Source organism: Centroberyx affinis, unplaced genomic scaffold (genome assembly GCF_046629955.1).
Source record: "Centroberyx affinis isolate AG114_WGS23_722 - 3 ecotype Tasmania unplaced genomic scaffold, CSIRO-AGI_Caff_v1 ptg000359l_1, whole genome shotgun sequence".
Lineage (NCBI taxonomy): Eukaryota > Metazoa > Chordata > Actinopteri > Beryciformes > Berycidae > Centroberyx > Centroberyx affinis.
The window spans coordinates 49,137-66,419 of NW_027279030.1; the positions used below are offsets into that span (position 1 = coordinate 49,137).

General features: G+C 45.0%; 2 protein-coding genes across 2 annotated transcripts; one reads left to right on the top strand and one right to left on the bottom strand.

Annotated features, from left to right (window-relative positions):
• Positions 1–4,612: 4,612 nt before the first annotated feature.
• cracd (capping protein inhibiting regulator of actin dynamics) lies at positions 4,613–9,048 on the top strand. The gene is made up of 8 exons (XM_071515584.1): positions 4,613–4,669; positions 4,767–4,922; positions 5,022–5,237; positions 5,417–5,999; positions 6,057–7,799; positions 8,119–8,309; positions 8,441–8,600; positions 8,888–9,048. The coding sequence occupies exons 1-8, from the start codon at positions 4,628–4,630 to the stop codon at positions 9,046–9,048; spliced, it is 3,252 nt and encodes a 1,083-aa protein (XP_071371685.1). The 5' UTR covers positions 4,613–4,627.
• Positions 9,049–10,754: 1,706 nt separating this feature from the next.
• Positions 10,755–16,997, bottom strand: aasdh (aminoadipate-semialdehyde dehydrogenase). The gene is made up of 15 exons (XM_071515583.1): positions 16,759–16,997; positions 16,228–16,348; positions 15,377–15,672; positions 15,081–15,273; positions 14,743–14,984; positions 14,517–14,623; positions 14,259–14,431; positions 13,398–13,725; positions 13,163–13,281; positions 12,605–13,048; positions 12,238–12,493; positions 11,988–12,151; positions 11,489–11,614; positions 11,233–11,364; positions 10,755–11,150 (listed from the first exon to the last, which is right to left on the bottom strand). The coding sequence occupies exons 1-15, from the start codon at positions 16,995–16,997 to the stop codon at positions 10,755–10,757; spliced, it is 3,336 nt and encodes a 1,111-aa protein (XP_071371684.1).
• Between the last annotated feature and the right edge of the window lie 286 nt (positions 16,998–17,283).

Sequence of the window (17,283 nt, forward strand, 5' to 3'; positions counted from 1 at the left end):
AGAGACACTCTGTGAGAGCTAAGAAAGGAGCGGAGCTTTATTGATGAGAAGGCTGGAGGCGATAAAGAGCAAAATAAAAAGTGAGACACGTGGAAAGTCAAACTGCAGCTCCAGCAGAGTGAGTGTGCAGTGCCCCGTTACTGAACTCTCATGTGGCTCTCCTCTCTCAGTCGGGGCTGCTCTGCTCTAGCCTCGTCTCTTTTTTCCCCTCTATTAAAGGCTCCTACTCTCTCCCTTACTCTTGATAGATAACAGATAACAACATCCCCATGTTCACTTCCCTCTTCTCTCACCACAGCCAAGGTGTGCAGTGACCATGGCAACGGACGCCAAGGAAACTAAGCATGACATGCGTTTAGAGGTAACCGTATCCAAAGGCCCAGGTAAATAGGAAAAAAGGAGTGCTTTTAGATCCCATCTTAAAGAGACAGTGCTTAAAATAGAATTGATGGCAACACCAGTGAGGTGAAATGAGACCTCTGTTTGTCTTGGTTTATTGTTCTTTTTTCACTGTCTCTTTAAGAAGTGCATGGTGTGGTGATGGGTTTGACATGATAGTAGAGATTTATGGAGGCCATTAGATATGCTAGTTGTGTGCTGTGGCCAAGGTTCTGACTTGTGAGTTCTTTGTTCCTTACCTCACTAGCTTTTATTTAATCCTTTTATACAGTTTTATGATGGAATTTGATCACAGGGTGTACGTGAGCACATGTATTAAAGATTTGATCAGTGGTATAAAGCAAAGAAAACAACGTATCAATATCAAAACAGCAAGAGCAAGATCAAATTTGTGTCCCAACACTTGTAATAGGCTGCCTAGATCAAAGAATATAAATCAGTATAGTGACGCACACCAGACAGTTTTCATTTAGTACATCATCCTGAATACATTATTACACAAAATATTTGCTGACTGTATTGTTATTACAGTACAGTGAGCTGCTGCATTGTGTGTGTTTGCCTGGCAGTGACTATAGATTTGTGAAACAAGTGGTACACCAGGTGTATTGAGCCATGTGCTAAGGAGGGCCGAGTGTTTTCATTCCAACCAAAGATTACACCAGGTGATTTCACACCTTTAACCAGAGAGGAGGAATTAAACAGTGAAATCACCTGGTGCTGCCTTTGGTGGGAACGAAAACCTGTACACACTCAGTCCTCCATGTCACACAGTTGAATACCCCTGTAGTACACTATAGCAGTGGTTTTCAACCCTGGACCTCAGCAGCTAGAGTACTGCTGGTTTTCTATCCTACCAGCGAGTTAATTGCATTCACCTGGTCTCCCAGGTGTAAATCGGTCCCTAATTAGATGGCTAGAATGAAAACCAACAGGATTGGGTGCTGCGGACCAGGACTGAGAACACAGGAAGTAGTGAATGTGAGAGTTAACCCTGGCGTTACGTTGACTAGCTGCTGTGTGGAGTGCTGCTGAGTGGAGTACGCTGCTGAAAACGTGTCCTTTCTCGTTTCACGCATGAGTGAGTGAGCATGCCAGCGGCAGTGCATTATGGGCCACGTACCAGAGCAGAAACACTGGACAGGCCCTGATGCTGGGAAAGCATGCTGTGGGGAAACAGAACATCAGTGTCACACTGTAATATCACTCACTTAACTTAGATAGACAGTGAGATGGGTCTGACAGAGCGTTTTGAGCATGTCATCGATTTCATCAGTGCCCTGCAGAAAACAAGTATTTCCATTTAACCAAAACATTTCTTTTTTTTTATTGATTGACAGCTGATAAGGCAATCCATCTCAAACATGAATGGATTCCTGAAAATTTGATTTTTTGGAGATACAGCGTTTCTGTATGGCATTGACAGTATCATAGATATGGGTAAGACTGGCACTGTAGTCTGGGACGAGACGATTGATTTCCGCTGATTGTTTTGATGTGATTTACATGGTCAGGAGTGGTGACACATTCAGTCCCTGAGGATAAACAAGTTCCCTTTTAGTCAAACCAGCACACATTGTCCTATTTTAGATAAACCAGTACACAGTGCATACTCCGTCAATAAAAGATAGTGGTATGATACATATTTCCACACACTGTATATAAATTCATTTCTTTGTCAGTCATTGCTACACAATTGCAATTAAGTGTAAATACATACACTTAATTTAAACTCCTCTTCTCCCACACCAACACAAAGACGCACAGTTCGGAGTCAGGGAGTTGGTGGAAATTAGTTTACTGTATCATTTCCCATGATGCTTCTGGTGTAGTGAGCAGCATGCAGAGTGAAATCCCACACCAGTTGCTACTTATAGCTCTGAAAGGGATACCCGCAGAGCCCCGAGAACGCTTCTCTTCACAGTGGTGTAGAGTAGCTTTGTAGCTTTGTAACCTCACCCACTTGGTTCACCCGTTAGACCTCCACAAGTACTCAGACACACACACATACACAGACAAAAACAAAACACACAGCCTGACTTTTGTAGACGGACAAATGTGGCGTTGAAGAAACACAATTCCTCTGTCCATCCTTTTCCTTGTAGTCATTATGAAACAGTCAAAATGCACTCTTGACTACATTCAGTAAAAGGTTCCTACTGGTCGCTCCATACACATTTTTCATGCAGTCACTGATAAGATTTTGCCTACTTCGACCTGTCGGTGTAGCTCAGCTGGTAATGACTGAAGTATTGTTATGAAATACATTCTGAAATACAGCAAATAGATATCTGTGTAGATATTCAACTTATTTACAGTAAGCTGATTGCCTCATATCAACAAATATCATCACAGGGATCCCAAGGAGGCTACAGAGCATTTTTTTTCCCTTTACATGTGGGAAAGTTTAGCTTATGTGACAGAGTTTATAACCTTCTGGCTTGAAGGATGATAAGGAATTAAAGTTATGAACTGAAAGTCCAAACTTAGTATCATAACTAGAACACAGTTGTGAAAAACATGACTGGAAAACAGCAAGAGGGTTTTCTACAACTGCTTTGGTTGATTAGGTAGGTTTACTATAGACATGTTTTTATCTTTTTGCTTCTTTAGCATCATATTACCCCTTTTAAGGCAGTTTATTGTTGTAATTTGACTACAGCAACAGGAAATGCCTTGCTGCTAAATGAGTCAGCAGGATGAGAGAATAAAACCATATACTGTATGTGTCATTAAGTCGCAAGAATCAAAATGAGAGTTCTCTTGCTTTCGTTTTGCATTGGGAAATGTATGTATAACTGTGAGACAGTGATATCTTTTGGAGAGTCAAGGTCATATATTACAGATCAAACGTCTGGTGAGCCACACATTTACAGAGATTAACTCCCTGAAACCTTGTGGATAGCCAGATATCATTGTGGGTTTGTACAAAGTCCCATTAGACTACAATACCTTCTCTCAAGTGGGAATGGTGTAGTCTATAAAGACCAATGATTGTCATTTTGTCAGTCAATAATTCAGGGATTTGATAAGTTTCACCGTATTTTAAAAGCAGCAATAGCAGGTTCATTGGCTGTGGGCAATCCTCATCCTTCTTGGTATTTATCCTTTCTGCTCCCTGTAAACATGGGTAAGTATGAACAAAAGAGCCAAGGTTTTCTCCTCATTCCATCTGCTATTTTGAATTGTTTTGTTTCGATTCAATCAATCGCATTTCTTCATTTATCACAACACGCACACGCCCATACGCACAGTCCTACTACTTATCTAGCCTGAGGGTGAGACATAAAGACTGATGATCTGATTGTATGTGGCTGTGGTTATCATCTGTTTTTTTCGTCGACAGAGAGAAGGCGACAGGGCAAATTCCAGCCCTTCAGACGTTTGTTTGGGAAGAGGAAGAAGAGGGAGGCAGAGAGGGGCTTTGATGCAACAGAGCTAAAGGCTAGTTTTTCTACTGGCGAAGTGTGCAATGGAGTTGTATCTGACGATGAGGAGACCAATCAAAATCTGAGGTAACTACAAAAATCAAGTTTCATTTTTATACTCAGCAAATATTTCTCAGTACATCATACATACATTGGGATTGAGCTTTTCCTCCTGTGTTATTTGTTTATTGTCTGATAAAAGCCATAACCACAGGTCTTATCAATTATTCAGCATCCATACTGGAGGTTTGAGAATTTCTTGGCCTTCATTTGTTAGAGCAAGCCAACCTTATTCACAGTAAGGGGAGATTAGTCTGACCATTGAAACCCACTAAAACATGAATCTCATACAAATCATAAACTGGCTTCTCATTTTATTTCTTTATCTTATCCATATATACATGACAGTAATTATCAGTGTTAATTTAACTCTGAAAATGTTAAAATGGACTTGTATAAACACTGCAAATTGCAATCTCACAGTCTGGTGAGAGAAGGGTGGGGCTCTGCTCAAATGCAGCTTATAAAAGGCTTGACAGGGTTTTAGCCTTTAATTGGTGGGGTTAGACTGCTGATGTGTAGAGAGGTCATTCCCTTCTTTGTGTAAACTGATTTACTGAGTGATACTAAACCCTCCTCATAATGAATGAATGAATGATTGACAGTAATGACATGCTGCAACACTAAAGTCACCCTTATTTGTCTGTAGGGAGTTGAATCCCATTGGATCTCGAGCTCTCTCCCACGACAGCATCTTTATCCCTGAGGAACCGGTGAAGGAGCCCAGTCTAGATCAAACCATGTCCCAGGAAAACGTCTCAGATAAAGTTAGGAACCTGCAGGTCGGCCCTTTAACAATATACATCCAGTTGCCGATCAGTTCTGTTCTCTCTCTTTCTCTGAATACATAACTTATGACTCTTTTCATTGATCAAACAGAGGCAGATAGCACAAAGTATCAAGTTTGGCCAGAAGCCTCCCTCTATGAGGAAGAGTGAAGGAGATGAGGGCAGTTCAGATGAGGAGGAGGTTCCACGGAGCCCTCTGAAGGTGTTGGCCCAGGTAGAGGCTGAGCCAGCAAAAACAGAGCCAAAGGTAATGACTAAGACAGCATCTGTTTGGTTCTGTGTTGTACTTGAATGCTAAAGGTATGAGTACACAGACTGTAAGTGAATGTTCTGTTAATGTGACAAGCAGGTCCAGGGGGCCCAACAGGCCGGGACACACAGCACTCCGGTGAAGTCCCCCAGGTCCAAACGAGTTCTTCCACCCACCGGTACTATTGAGTCCATCAACCTGGATGCTGTCCCGCAGTCTGTTCCTCGCTTAGACAACACTGCTGCCAAGCATAAACTGTCTGTCAAACCTAAAAATCAGAGGATATCCCGCAAGCACCGTCGGTTTACACAGGTGAGCGAGGCCTAGGTCCAGATACAAGTTGCCTCTTGGGGCAGCAAGCAGGGGGCAGGGGTCTTTGCATGTTGTTGATTCACTTTGCCATAAGTCTTACCCTTTGGTGTAGTTAAGAGAAAACTGATTCTATTCTGATTCTACTGATTCTAAAACTGATCATATTTCTTTATTCCCAGGATCTCCAAGAGGTGTCTCTTCCTGGTGTGCTGCAGGAGGACCAGGAGGGAGCAGGCGTCTCCACAGATGAACACCACAGGACGGCTGCTGAAGAGCCTCACTACGACTCCCTAGAAAACTCCAAGAAACAGAGATTACATGAGGAGAGACACGAGACCAGGAGGAAGAGAGAGCTGGAGGAACAGAGGCTCAGACAGGAGGAAGAGGAGAACAAGAAGAGAGCAGAGGAGTTGAGGCTGCGCGAACTAGAGGAGGAGAGGTGTCGTAAACAACAAGAGGAGGAACGTATCCGTAAAGAGGAGGAGGAAAGAAAGCTTAGAGAGGAGGCGGAGAGGAGAAGGAAGGAAGAAGAGGAGAGAAGGATTAGGGAAGAAGAAGAAAGGAGACAACGAGAGGAAGAAGAGCGGATACGGAGGGAAGAGGAGGATAGGAGGATGCGAGAAGAACAAGAGCGTCGACAGCGGGAAGAGGAAGAGAAAAGACGTCTGGAGGAGCAGAGGAGAAAAGAGGAGGAGGAAAGAAAGAAGCGAGAGGAGGAGGAGGAGCAGAGGAGGCAGCAGGAGCTTGAGGCAGAGCGTCTGCGTTTAGAGAAGAAGCTGGCGGAGGAAAGAGAAGAGGAGGAAAGAAAGAAAAAGCTAGAAGCGGAGAAGCAGAGGCTGCAGGAGATGGAGGAAAGGATAAAACTGGAAGCAGAGGAGAGACAGAAAAAAGAAGAGGAAGAGCAGAAGAGACTATCATTAGAGGAGGCTGATGGCAGCTCCGACCCACACGAGAGGAAGAGAAGAGCGGAGGAGGTGCGCTGGAGAGAGATGGAGGAGCGACAGAGGCCTTTCTCTTTCAAAGTGTCCTCTGGGGAAAAGCAGATTCTGTTCCAGAAGGTCAACCTGACGCCTGTTACGCCGGCCACCAGCCACCAGAGCGGTGCTGTAGCTGACCAAAAAGAGGGCACTAAGGCTTCCTCTCCTGAAGGAGCAGACTCCCCCAACCTGCCAGCATCTCCATACGTCCCCCACACAGCCATCCTGGTGACAGGGGCCCAGCTCTGCGGGACTGCAGTCAATTTAGACCAGATCAAAGACACAGCCTGCAAGTCTCTGCTTGGTTTGGGAGAGGATAGAAAGGCCCAGGGAACGCCACAAACCAAGAGCAAGACTTCACCGGACCGCAAGTCTGGCAAAACCAAATCTCTCAACGAGTCCTCACTCTCCACAGACCAGTCCAGTGCAGCTGTCCTAGCAGAATGGGCTAGTATTAGATCAAAAATATTCAAGGGAGCAGAGGAAGGGAAGTATGAGGATTACCCAGACCCGAGCCGAAACCAGACGCAGCCCAGCAGTGAAGATCTGAATCAGCTTCCATTTTCTCACACCAACCTCAGGAAGACCATGTCTGCCAGCGCCAAGTTCTCCATCACCCCAGCTAAGAAGAAATTTGGAGACTCAAATAGGAACTCTGAGGTGTTCATTCTGGACGACAAGGAAGCTACTCCACCTGACACCACGTGCGGCACCCCTGCAGCCTCGCCAGCTCCAACCAGTAAAGCTCAGAATAGGACAAGTAAAACTGTCCGCATCACAGAAAGAGGGTCGGACGAGTGTATGTTTGCCAAAGACCTCCCCTCTTTCCTGGTTCCCAGCCCTGGAACCAAACCTGAGGCGGCGGAGTTGAAGGGCAGGAGTCAGGGTGAGGCAGAGGACGCTGAGAGCAGAGAGGAGGGAGAGGAGAGGGGCCCGGACGGTGAGGATAAACCCTCTCCTTTTGGCATAAAGCTGAGGAGGACCAACTACTCCCTCCGCTTTCACAGTGAACAGTCCACAGAGAAAAGGAAGAAACGTTACAGTGCTGGGGACAGCTTTGATGGCGTCCCTTCACCTCTCACCCCGATTGAACCTGACTCTGACGCTTCCTCTGTGTTCTCCGACAAGTCAAGCCCCACATCACCCCAAAAAGAGAGTGCAGTTGGCAAGTTCTTACAGGCAACTGCCTCCCCTGCTGTCCCTCGGGCCAAACCAGGCAAGTCTCCCAGCACGTCCGTACACAGCGAGGGTGAGAAAGTGCTTTCCAAACCACCACTCTACCAAAGACCCGCCACATCACCCAAACCTACTGGAGCCGTCACCACCCCTCCCCCGTCACCACTACCTAAAGTCGTCCGTGGGGTTCCCAGCGAGGCCGTGGTCCAGAGAATAGGGGGGCCAGATTCTTCCACCCAGGAGCAGACTAGCAAGAGCGAGGAATCATCGGCGGTGGCTCAGCTGCACAGGAGCAGCCAAGGCCACATCCAAGGGGAAGAGGAGCACAAGGAGAAGAGGTCCTTCTTCCCCTCCATCAATATCCCCTGGAGAGAGAAGGTGGACAGAAAGACAGAGCTCATCAAGAGAGGTCAGTGTCACTTCCACCAGCCACTGTGCTGTAGTGCTAATAAGGGAAAAAAGTGAGTGTACAGAAGTGTAGAGGGTGGTTCACCCAAGCTAGAGGGGCTCCCAACCCACCGAAAATAATTTAACTTGCATTCATTTTAATGGAGTTTTTGAAATATGAAATATGAGTGAAACACTAATATACACATACATGTATTAATTTAGATCTTGTCATGTGTCATCAGCAACCTTGGTTTTTAGAGCAAATGGTCTCTAACATGAAATGTGGCCTTGAGTGTTAATCGGGTGTAATTTCACACTATGCATGTGTACCCCTACAGACAAACCGTCACTACAGAGCAGGCACTCACTGGACAGCACAAGGGTCCAGGAGAAGGAGGCAGGGCCGTTATGGATCACACTGGCGCTGCAGAAGCAGAAGGGTTTCAGGGAGCAGCAGCAGAACCGAGAGGAGCGTCGCAGCCAGAGAGAGGCCAAACTCGCTGAAAAACAGTCGAGGGAGAGAGAAAGTGTATGTTCCCGTTTGCCTCTGTACTCACTTTCTTACATACATTTCCTGATCACACACAGTCGCACTCTGCAACCAACCCCCTCTTCCTCCTCCCAGGCCATCAGGTAAACTAATTCCTTTACCTTTTGCAGGTTACGCTGATCAGTCCTACAGACAGCAAAGGAAACGGAAGCACCAGTCCTTCTAAACCTCAGACACCAGAGGAGCCCAAGCGACCCGACAGCCTGCTGGGGCGCTTTGATCGCAGAGACCACCTGAAAAAAGCCAACACTCTGCCCAGCTCTGTCACTGGTAAGAACCTGCTCAATGAGGATATTGTTAATGGTCAACAAGATATTCATACAACCATATCTATAGTACATTTGAATGTTGTATTGGATATTGAATTTCATTATTATTATAGAAGACATATTATTTATATAGAAGAAATAATATATTCATTGCACACTGAATTAGAGTTGATTACATATCATAAATGCTAAAATCAATTTTATCATGCCTGGCTTTTTTTGACGGGCCTAGTAAGTCTTAATGGTTTAATGGATGGAGTTGTAATTAATTTCTGTTCTGGACTTCAGTTGAGATTGCAGACTCCACACCATCACCACCTGCTGTGAAGGAGGTGTCGAAACGCTTCCCCTCCAGTGACTCTCCCCAGGTGTCCACAGAGCCGGCCTGGCTGGCCCTGGCCAAACGCAAGGCCAAAGCCTGGAGTGACTGTCCTCAGATCATCAAATAACATCCCCCAACGCCCACCCCAGCTTCAAAGCGGGCTCCGGCCTGCACCGAGACTGCACACTGCCCATGGACCATGACGCACCTCAAGAGTCAACATCGCCCCTGTCCTTTTCCTCCCAACTCCAGATCTTCCCCTTCAGCACTATAACCCTCCTGACGCTATGAAGCAAGTAATGCCCTCCGTTACCTTGTAACCATACACTGGCTGGTATTATTATCACGTTAAAGTGCGCTTCACATTCAAATATTCAAACACAATCACACATCTATACATAAACAATTATTGCAAGCATGCACTTAATGTATACAAAACCATGAACGCATAATGTCCCAAGAAGACAGAGATGTAACAAAGGTGTTTGCGGCACAGAACCTTCAGCAGCCAATCACAACCATGGCTGACCACTGCAATAGCCAACCCCGATTTTTCCTTTTGTAGCCAATGGGGTCACCATGGTTGTAAATAGATCATGCGCTAAATACAATATAACATGAAATGCTTCTGTAACAGAGGTGAAGTCAAAGCTCTGATATATGACACAGACAGTGTTTAATCAGCAGAGGGGAGTTTTCAGAATTGTGTTTTAAGGGCTAACAGTAACAATAACCCAACATGACCCTGTTGAATCTTCTTTGTGACAGCAAATGGAAGTGTTACAGGCATCCTCTCTGCCACATTCCCTCGTTGGTATTATTTCAAGCAATGGATTTAACTTTGTTGAACGATAGATACTGTATCTCTTCTCTGAGCCTTGTTTGTGATGTACAAAAGAAGCCTTTTTTTTTACTTGTATTGGAAACCTGTACTTAGCATAACAATTCTCACTGTGTCCGTGATGACTGTGATAGCTGTCAAAGAAGCTATTGTACAATTTGCCATGATAAAGTTATCAGAATCTGTTTGTAAAGCAACACTAATAAAATCTGTCAAAATCACATGGTGGGTGCACCGAAACACAGCATTGAAGACCACAAGTGTTACTGGGCATTTACGGTGAATTGCACATTATCCTCACTACTCTGTGATGATGTAATTTGGATTTTGCTTTGCTATGGAGACAGAGACTACCTGCTTGCTGTAACATACAATCCTTGTAGCTGTCCTCCTGTAACACAATTGTGTTTGTAGGCTTATGCCATCACTTCCTCGTAAATGTGATATGAGCTGGTTAGCCTTACATAATGTAAGCATTTCTACAAAACTCCAGCTTTCTCGTCTCCTACCACTACCTTTCTCACTTCTCAATATAATGATCTGTATGTATGTAAGTAAGTATGTATGTAAGTCAAAGGTTTTACCAGAGCTTTGGTCAGAGAGAGGCCCCTAAGGCTGAGTCACTTTGTCATTTTGTTTTTAACTTTGGTCGTGCACAATAGTGTAGTGTACACAGTGTTATATGTAACAAAAATGTTTGGTAATAATTGCACTTTTTTGTCCCACTTAGAGGTATTCATGAGAAAATTCTTAAAGAGACACAAATGTTATGAATAATGTAAATTAAATACCGATGTCTGAACCGCAGGCCCACAGACTCATTCTTTCCCTGTTCTAGGTTTCAGATGTTGAATACAGAACTTTAATTAAATCTCGTTTCCCAAAGCACCTTGTCTGCTCTGACACAGGATCTCGCCATGGAAACCATAAGGTCACATATTTTTTTCCAGTGTTTATTTTACAATTAGTGCAAAAATACATTTGATAATCTTCTATGTTTCCTTTTTGACTGTCAGCTCTATACAGTACACATAGTCATTACGACACCCAACCACAAGGGAGTGTTCCCACACCACCGGGGAAGAAAACAGCTCCCCAGGAAGGGTGAGTGAAGCTACCAATAGTCCATCTTGACCATCCAGGATCCAGACCGTTCCATCTGTGGAGGCCAGTCCCACGAGAATCCCCCTTCTCCCCCAGGTAGTGCCATCGAACACACAGGGGCTGGAGTACACCTTGCCAGAGGTCTGGAAAGTCCAAACCAAAGAGCCATCAGCACAGTTCAAACAGTACAGGCAACCGTCATGTGATCCACACAAAACCCTCTGCTGGTCTGGTGTGACACACGGGGATGAGAAGACAGGTCCTTTGGTCAAAAACTGCCAAAGCTGCAGAGAAACACAAGTGTCAGTTAGACAGGTATTAATATGGTACAGTGAAAAAGACACCAGCCTAAGCTCTGCTTCTTACCAGTTTTCCCATGTTGCTGAAGCAGCAGATGTTTCCATCCGCTGAGCCGATGACGATAGGACCAGAGGAGCCGTTTGGTGATGAGAAAAATGGAGTCTCTCTACAGTACGTCCATATGAGCTCTCCACTGTCCTGTGGACAGTAAAACACTGATCAGACGGCAATGCAAACCATGTTTGACCCTCTGTCCAAATGTTGTTTAATGAACAAAAGGGTTCACTGAAGTTTGGCTTGTATAGGGATGAGCTCCACTCACAGGGTTGAGACAGAGCAGGTGTCCTCCCAGTGACGCCACATACAGCCGCCTGTGGGAGGGGTGGAGGTATGGGGAAGAAAACACTGCCCCGCCCCCACAGTGATGCTTCCAAACACACTGCCGAACCTAGAAAACATACAAACACATTCACACATACATTTCTCACATACATTTACACCAAAATATCATCCAGTACAGAATATACACAGGCCATCCAGATACTGTTAGCATTTATCACCCTTTTACAGTCTGTTGACAGCAGACAGCCAAATATGTAAAGGACAACATGACTATCATCATGAATGGATAACAAAATTACAAAATAATGCTTAGATTTGGTTCACTCACAATCTGAGTTTAGTGCATGGTTTGGATGAGGGGGAATACAGTGTACCCTAGTGTGCAGTGCTGTTGAGTTTTTCTTGTTTTGCATTGTGTTCATTTTTTTGTTCACTTAATTCCGCCTCTGTGTGTATCTATTCATATCAAACACATTCACCTCTGGGTTCAGGGCATAAACATGCCCATCATGTGAGCCCACTATCACCAGCCCTTTGAGGGGATCCACGGCGGGACAGCTCTTCACAGCATCTCCTGTCTCAAATACCCACCGCGTCTCTCCGGAAGCCGCACACAAGAAATACATACAGCCATCATAGCAACCTGAAAACCCAAAACAACTTTAAGTACAATAACTTCCAGTAAAACATTTAAAAAATAAGTTCTTTATTCAGACTGTTCACACTGACCTATAACCACGAGGGTCCCACACCGAGACACAGCAGCTGCGGCCTCTATTCTGTCCCCCAGAACCCGCTCCCACAGAAGCCCCCCGGTGGCCAAGTCTAGGGCCTGCATCCTGTGAGAGTGGGAGCCGATGAAGACTGTCGTTTTGGCCCAGTCTGATCCCTGATCTGTTCCTCCTTGCGCTAGGAGCACCGGGGAGGCATCCACACATCTGCCTGTGTCTGAAGACCAGCTCAGACTCAGTCCCACAGCGCTTGTCTCTACAAGAGGAGAGCCAACATCAGTAAAACCCCGTTCAGTGGTACCTACTGTCAAGCTATTATTTTTGTCCATCTTCTCACTGGAATCTGTTCTTCGGAGTTGTTCCACTGTGTCCGGATGAGAGTTTTTATTGGTCTCCGGATTTCTGATCTTCATTTCTACCACCTCGCCTCCCCTCCTTATAACTTTTACTGTCCTTTCCTCAAAAGCAACTTCAACTCCCTGCGGTTTCTCTGCAGCCGTTATAGAACGAGGGTCTGTGCGTTCTCTCTTTGCTGGTGCAACGGAGAGAGGATCTGCTCGCCGTTTCTTGGCCTCGGGCAGCGATGACGAGTTGTTCTCAAGCGGCAGCGGCAGCATTACTCGGGCAACGTGGTGCAGTACGTCTGAGAAGGTCCCGTCCAGTATAACTTCCAAAAGCCCTGCTGAGGCCACTCCTGCAGCAGTCATGATGTCATCGCAGAGACGCAACGCCTTCAGAGAATCTCCTCCACTGAAAAGGAAGTTGGACTCCTCCTCAATGGCTGCATCTTCAGCAAGACCTAGAGTATCCTGTCAATAATTAGTGTACACTGTAAGTATATACACACGTAGACAACAAATCAAGCTGGAAATTATGTAAATGCAGAGTTATGTTATCAAAACTAATGAAAAAACTGTCCATACCTGCCACAAAGACTGAAGGGTTTGTTTTATTTTGGCCAAATCTCCAAGTGAAGTGTCAGACTCTAAACGTTCTCTCTGTCTTTGGTATATTTTCATAAGTGCATCCATGTCTACCTTGCCTGCCAAAGAACAATGGTTCCATTAATAACAGGGCCACTGAACAAAAACTGAAAATATGAATCTTATTAAAATGATGAATTAATGAGCTATTGTTTCTCCTGTGGCTGATGCTCACCATGAGCAGACAGGGATAAGGCCGGGACGAGCACCAGCGTGTCTGGAATGCTGTAGCTGGGCAGCAGCAGAGACAGCTGGGTGAGGACGGCCCTGCTGAGGTCTCCGCCTGTAGCGCCGCTCTCCTCATCATGGCTAATGGAGGAGGAGAAGTCTTCCTGACAGTCCGCAGAGGCCGAGGGGCTTTGTCCCACATGCTGCTGTACAGATGGGAATGGAGAAGCCGCCTGTTGGTCTCCAGATGTAGACGCCACAACAAAGGCAACCAGCCGAAAGCCTTCGTACAGACCCACAGCGCAGGACTCCACCTGAGGAAGACTCATCACGACCTGGAAGAAGAGGTGGGAGCATCATAGACAAAATAAAACAGAAACCCTTATAAATATCTTCTATAAACACCCTAGATGATGACTCATGACCCTTTGCTGCTGCAGTTTGAGATGACGCCCTCCTGAACGCTCTGAGGTGGGAAGTAGGAAGAATCCAAGTGGGACGTTCCCAGTTCCCACCCGGAAGTTGTTTATTCCTATAAATCTGATAAAATATAAACTTACATATGTACATGCCACATTAGCACTCCCTTCAGTAGGCTACATACATTTTTATTGCTTTCAGTGTGTGTGTGTTTTGATGTGTATTATGTGGTGTAGACTAGTGTCTCCTTTGTATCTGAGTGAGGCTACAGACAATTTTCTCTCATCTTGACAATTAAGTTGGATTTATTCTATTTCTTTTCCAGAAATTTGAGAATAAGACCAAGCATATCACATTTAACAAAATGAGTAATGAACGAAATAAGTCTACAGTTTTGCAAAAGGTATAAAGTATAAAAAATGACATGTAAATAATAAAAACATCTCACTTGCTGCAAGGTGTCCAAGTTCACTCGCTGTCCGTGGCGTTTGATCAGCCGGTCTCTCCGTCCGAGGTAGAACAGCTGTGAGTCTTCAGCCTTCACCCAGTCTCCAGTGCTGCGCATCGTCCCGGGGACAGCAGTCACTTCATCATCCAGGAGGCACACTCTGTCCTTTCCACCTACACAACACATCGTATGGATTAACATGGATTTTGTTAAGCTCAGTGTGATTTGTGTGTATGTGTATGTCATTTAAATCTTTACCTATGAACACCTGTCCTTCACCCTCTGTGACAATATGGCCAAGTTCATCTCTCACTTCCACAGTTGTGTCCATCAGAGGGGTGCCGAGAGGCACAGAGGACGCCATCCTGCAAAGTGAGTACAAAACATGAAATTAACCAAAAGTTTTGACTGCAGCTGAGACATAATCAAGATGCAGAGGACATACAGAGAGCACCAAACATTTTTTTTACCAGCGGACACTCACAGATTGCTGGACTGCAGTAGACTCTCTGGGACTTTGTAACAGCAGGCCCAGCAGGAAACCTCTGTAATGCCGTAGATATTGTAGATGTGAGTTTTGTTGCCCTCGTGCCTCCAGCTCGTCAGCAGAGCTGGTGAGGGACAGGCCTCTCCTCCCAGAGCCAACACACGCAACGAAGAGCCAGAGGACAACACCTCCTGTTTTAGAATACGCCGGCCGAAACGGCCCAGCAGAGTGGGAGTCACCTGTATAAACAAGGAAATATCACACCGACAGAAAACTGATATGGGCTGTTCCAGATAAAATGCCTAATGAATTACACTTAACCAGTGAATATTTACCTGTAGGACTGTTGTCCTGTGATTCCTGAACAGCAGCTGAGCCAGTCGATTGGGCATTTTCTTGATCACAGCAGGGACGATGAGGAGCTGAGCGCCGGACGATAAGGCCAGAAAAATCTCCACCACCGATGGGTCAAAGGTCAAGGGAGAGGCCAGGAAAACCACATCCTCTGCACTCATCTGAAACAAAGATCTGAGCAGAGAGAAGGGGGGGGGGGCTGTTCACTGATAACAGTTTCCGGCACAACAGCTACACTTATGATTCAAAATAACACTGACTTATGCTTGAAACTAACCTGAGATGCAGTATATTGGGCACTATGCACCTGTGCGGGACCTTCACGATCTTTGGAAGCCCCGTTGTTCCGGATGTGTGCAGCACATACGCCAAATCTCCTTGTCCAGTGTCCTTTACTGCTGCAGCTGAAGCACAGAGATCAGCAGCATCCTCTCTCTCTGCTCCTTTTAGTTCTGTTCCTTGGCTGTGTGCGCCGGCTGGCAGCGGCTTTACTCGTATCAGGGTGAGGTTGTACTTGGACAACACCAGACAAACCTCCACAGTGATGTGCTTGGAGAGAGCGGTTTGGAATTGCTTGATTGGGAAAGAGGAATGAAAATCAACATTAATATTCTTCAAACATAGACAAAGGGGGAAAAGTTCAAAAAATGACCAACAAATGATAATACTGTAAAAAAAAAAAAAGGTGTTCATATTTCTTTCAGCGAAGAGGTAGTATACTTTGTATGGGATTTACATAAAACATAATAGGCTCATGACATATTTCAAACCATGCTCAGCCATTTATTTAGACATAGCTCCCTCTGATTACTTCATGGACAATAAATGCAAAACTGGATTTGCATTTGTTTTTGCTGTGATACCCAGATGTTTTTCGGTTTCCAGAATGTTCGGTTTACAAAATGTTTTTGGCTTTAGGGGACAGGAGTGAACATTAACAACTGAACTCAACACATTAAATACTGAAATTCAGTAGAATCCACCTCTTCAGTGTAGTGTAATTATGGGGGTCTTGGAGGAAGCTAAGACAGCGGGCAATAACTATTCTTAACTGCTGTTTCAATAGTCACATGATAGCACTTTTGATTATGCAAATTAAACTGCAGAAGAGTGTTGTTGAAGTCTAACCTCCAGCAGGTGACTCTGCAGAGCACAGTACTGGAGGCCACACTGGCTCATGATGCGGGCAGAGAGAAGCCCTGGAGCTCCTGGGTCCAGTGGGACATAAGCAGCAGGCAACTGGAGGATCCTGTAAAAAAAAAAAAAAAAAATATATATATATATATATATATAGTTGGGTTGAAGAACTCAAGTCACAACAGGGTCCCTGTACAACCACTAATCAAAACTTTGAAGTTCTTCGATCAAATTAAAAAATATTGCCTGATTGCAAAAAAAACAAAAAAAACCAAACAAAAAAAAGTTATCGAGAGTTAATTTTACTAACAGTCAACAAAATGTAGCGGTCTTCTGTTATGTGACACATTGGCCAATCAAAATTGAGTATTTAACAAAGCGATAAGACGCAATTCAACAAATCTACACGATGCAATAAACATTATGTTGGACATATACATTTACATATAAAATTGTCAGATATTATTTTCGCATGGAACGGTTAAATTCATGGCTGAGTACAAGATATGACAGTCAACTCACCCCAGGATCCAGACGGGCAGGTACAAATCGGCATGATAATACAACGCAATCACACCGTTATTCCGACAGCAGTGCCTCCGCAGAATATGAGACAGTTCAGTCCCAAGTGCCACAACATCCCTGTATAACAGGGACACCGGGCTCCCAGACACTGAGCCACTGTCATATGTGACGGCTACTCTGCTGAGGTGCAGTGAGGCAGCTGTGGCGACCATGTCCTGCAGGGTCTTCGGATCCATCTCGAGCTGAGTAAAGACGAACTATGCATTCTCTGATGATATCTACTCTGGACCACTATTTCCAAAACATAATTTAATGCGAAAACACACCATGAGGAGTATTATATTATGATTAAGACGCTCACGTTATAAGCTTAGTACGATTGTTTTGTCGCGTGAAGATGACGCAAGCACGAAAACATTACGTCGCACTGATGTTGCTCTCAAGTGCTCCCCGTAAGCTCATACTTCCCATTTCTGAAACTATGACTTATCCATTCAAGTGCTTTAGTCGGTTATAGTAGAC